Raw genomic sequence first — 4,100 nt, forward strand, 5'->3', positions numbered from 1 at the left:
TCAAAGAAACCTGTTGGTTTTTAAATACCGAGTAAAATGTCAACCACAAGGAATTTCAATGACAATCTAAGTCAAACATTTTCTTAATAACGAAGCCAAACCATTTCTAAACATAGACAATAATCTCGTTTTCTAGAAGCCAAATCAAACATTCTGTCTATATATTTGTACCCAATTTTAAGATCATCTTGAATGGTCCAAATATATTATTTCCATTGAAATAGACGACAATCTTTTCGATGATATGAATGAAGAATGTATCTCCTGTTTTAAAACTAGATTCTGATATTTACCTTTAGATGTCAAAACGGACTATTTCCAAGACCTTATATTATAATCAATTTTGTATATTTTGCAATGCCAAATACCTTAATTTGCTTACAAGAATCTGAAGATATTTTTCCTTGCATTCATTGATGTGTATTCTTCTGATTATGGCACCATAAGAATCGTATCCTGTTTTGGTTCATTTTCTTGATTCAAAGTCCACTTTTGATTTCGAAAACATCCCCTTTCAAATTCAAAAATCACATTCATGTTTGTAGTCTCTCCTCTGCATATGAAAACTATTCCGTATATGTTAATGCATATGTCGATACGTTCTCCAAAACCAAAAGAATTCTTCGTCAATTTAGAGCTCAAAACCAATTCAATTGACTTTAAAAGTCAGAGATGAACCGAATAAAAATAACGGCCACTAGAAAGAACATCTCAGGAGGAGGAATCCTTTTGCTGAATAACCATGCTCCTTTTATTCTATAAGGTAATACATTAAATCATTGAACACTATTCTTCTTAAGGTTGATTTTGAGGATGTTTGTTTGTAACCTTTACCATGTTTTATGTTTTCTCGATTATCAGGATCAGTTATTTCATATATCTCCAAGCTCTTAAGAGGTGTCCTCCTTGTACTCAGACGAATTTGGTATTTCATTTCTCTTAAAAATATGTTTTCCTTTTCCTCATTTAAACTTGTGAAGTCATAGGTTTGACAAGAGAAATAAAATTCTGGAAGCATGTTTTACAATGCATTATTAATTTCTATAGGAATATCGACTCACACTGGATTGATAGAACTCACAACCCTTATGCGGAAAAACCCACCCCGGACAAAAATGGAGCCCACGGCTCCAAAAGTTCAAAGTCGATATCTCAATGGTCCATCAGTTTCTTGCCATGATCACTGCAAAGGTACCACTAAAGAACCAACCGAAACAAAGCCCATAAATTTGTTTCCCAGAAGAATTCCAAGAGCCCCTCCAGATAGAACAAAGCTGGAAGCATCGAATTCCCTAAACAGGATTAGGAAATCACCTTCAATCGTTCCCAAGATCACATCACGCAATGTCAAGAACAATATTGTTGTTAAGGATGCAAATGTAAAGAAAGATGGCTTAACATTATCAACCAAGAAAGGCGATGCCATTGAACCAAAGAGTCGAGATATGAAGCCAAAGTCTGAGAATTCTCAAGCCAAGAAATACAATCCTTCACAGTCAAGAACATCGAGAAGAAGACATAGTGACATCTTTCTACCGAATGATGATATGCCGCTCTCATCTTCAAGAGTTCCTAAAAGACGACTCAGTGAAATCGGTATACAACCTAAGAAAGATGTTGTTTCAGGTTCTAATACGTCTTTGGTTCGAAGTTCAAGAATAAGCAAGAACGAACAAAGAAAAGATTCAAAAGTCTCGGTGAATAAGAAACCTAATTCTATAAACCCTACAGTTTCCAGCCCGAAAAGAGGTGCAAAGGTGCCGTTGTTGAGAAGCTATAAAAGTCTCCCACAATCGGAGCTTAAAAGTCCAAGAAAGTCAAAGCCTAGGAAACCTATTGAAGAAGTTGTTCCAGAAAAGACTTTGCATGTCGTGGAGCCTAACAACGATGTTGAAATTACTGAAACCCTATTGCATGTCGTCGTGCCCAACGATGCTGTTGAAACTAATAAAAGTGAATGTACTACTACGCCTGCAGATTCTTCTCCAAGCTCCGAGGAGAAAGTCATGACACATGATCATAATGGGATGCAAGTCGTAGAGCCCAACAACGATGTTGAAACTGCTGAAACCCTGTTGCATGTCGTTGAGCCCAACGATGTTGTTGAAACTAATAAAACCGAAAATACTACTACACATGATTCTTCTCCACACACCGAGGAGAATGTCGTGACACATGATCATAACGGGATAGAAGAATGTTCAGCACTGAAGGAAGATGATTTTACAGCAGCAGATGATCAACATAATGAAAGCGTAGCAGATACAGAAGTCACTGTTACAAAAGAGGCCATACGGGTTGGAAAGTTGGTGGTGGAAACTACAGATTGTCCTCTTGAAGACCTAGAATTCATAAGAGGAAGGGTGCTAACTAGTCCTTTATCCGAGGGTAGCAGTCCAAGAAATCTGCAGTTTAGGCTAGGAAACGAGTTGGATGATAACGAAACTGAGAAGGTTGAGAAGATAATTTTGAGGAGAATGTCAACGGATGGCGTGATACATATTCCTGAAAGTCATTCGGTCAGTATTGATCTTAAACACCAAGAAATAGCAGAAAAGGAAAGTCCTACATTGTCCAACAAAGTTATTGAAGAGACTGCTAACAAACTTATTCAGACAAGGCAGAGCAAGGTCAGAGCTCTAGTGGGTGCTTTTGAAAAAGTCGTTTCCGGTAGCAACCAGACACCTTAGACTAGCAGAAGTACTAAACTGTTATGGTAATGTATTATGCTTCTTTTCCTATGAAGCAAAATATTTTTATCATATCGATCTAGTATCACGAGTAGTGTCTTTCAATTCACCCATGGGTTTCAGGTATATCTGGAACTTTTATCGAATGAAACCACATGTGAGAACACAACAAGCTGGATTACATTATTAGTACAATGTTACAAAGCTCCTATTGTCCCATCCAGCCTAACATCTCCTTTCATAACTTGCTTAGAAGCATCATAATGTCTCAGAATCTTATATGCCAAACTTTACAGATCTTATGGCATGATCTCTTAAAAAGAAATTGATTGACAATCGACATGGACGCCAACCAATTCAAGAATATCTAGAAGACACGAAACGAGTTGTTGAAAATCTTGTACTAGTCAGGGACCCCATAGATGATGAAGATCAAGTTGTATTTGTGCTTCATAACATAGTAGATGAATTCAAAGATATGGTAGCTTCTATTCAAGGCAATATATTACCCACTCTAATTTTCTCACATAGAATTATAAACAGTAAAGGTTGTTCGATCGGATTCTAAGAATTCTAATCCAATGACAATTTACAATCCTCAAAAACTTGTATAACTTTTTTGACATGCAAGACATTTTACATGACAATATTAGCATCTATCTTGATTTATCTTGTACAGCCATGTCACTCCTCACGCACATTTCACCAATACCCTACCAAACTAATACACACCATGGATCTTTGATACACGAACATCCCATTATGTTACTCTACAAACAACTCACCTATAGTGCTTCTATGATCTTGTCGGTCCTAAAGTGATAACATTGGTTAATGGTTTAGGTCTCAAAATCACACACATTCTTTGTGTAATTTTAAACTGTCATACCCCCGGCCGGTGACGAAAATGTTGGGTTGTACGACTTTATCTTTGGATCACAGTTATTAAACATATATTGAACACAACTAAAGAGTATTATAAAATTTATACCTCTATTAATATTAAAACAAGAGTTACATCATTCTTTTCCTTCTAGTACATTGTTATAACCAAAATGTAATATACGTCGTAGCAATTAGACGTCCCCATACGAACAAAGTAGGATGGTTGTTGATAACAAAAAATTTCATATTCTTGTAACATTCCCGCTTTTACGTTCCTGAAAATACATGCGTTTTGAAAATATGTCAATGTAAAGTTGGTGAGCTCATAGGGTTTGACTCTGTGTACTTTTATAACAAAAATATGTTTATAAACTTGCATAAGTTTTCATGATACTTATACATAACATTAATACTTGTATATTGAATAAGTATAATGTTCTTAGAGTGTAACAGGTGCTACATGAGACTATAACCGTTGTTATATGATGTTCAAGACCTCTACATGGTGCTAAAAAGGGGCACACC

General features: G+C 36.1%; 1 protein-coding gene across 1 annotated transcript; it reads left to right on the forward strand.

The window, feature by feature from the left end:
• Positions 1–430: 430 nt before the first annotated feature.
• On the forward strand, positions 431–3,209 carry LOC145168813 (uncharacterized). The gene is made up of 3 exons (XM_079087492.1): positions 431–763; positions 862–925; positions 1,048–3,209. The coding sequence occupies exon 3, from the start codon at positions 1,089–1,091 to the stop codon at positions 2,688–2,690; it is 1,602 nt and encodes a 533-aa protein (XP_078943618.1). The 5' UTR covers positions 431–763; positions 862–925; positions 1,048–1,088; the 3' UTR covers positions 2,691–3,209.
• The last annotated feature ends 891 nt before the right edge of the window (positions 3,210–4,100 follow it).

This window comes from Lactuca virosa, chromosome 4 (genome assembly GCF_052849685.1).
Source record: "Lactuca virosa cultivar CGN04683 chromosome 4, Lactuca_virosa_CGN04683_v6, whole genome shotgun sequence".
Taxonomy (NCBI): domain Eukaryota; kingdom Viridiplantae; phylum Streptophyta; class Magnoliopsida; order Asterales; family Asteraceae; genus Lactuca; species Lactuca virosa.

Excerpts from the sequence above, each read along its gene's own strand:
- LOC145168813 (XM_079087492.1), top strand. The coding sequence starts at position 1,089 with ATGCGGAAAAACCCACCCCGGACAAAAATGGAGCCCACGGCTCCAAAA.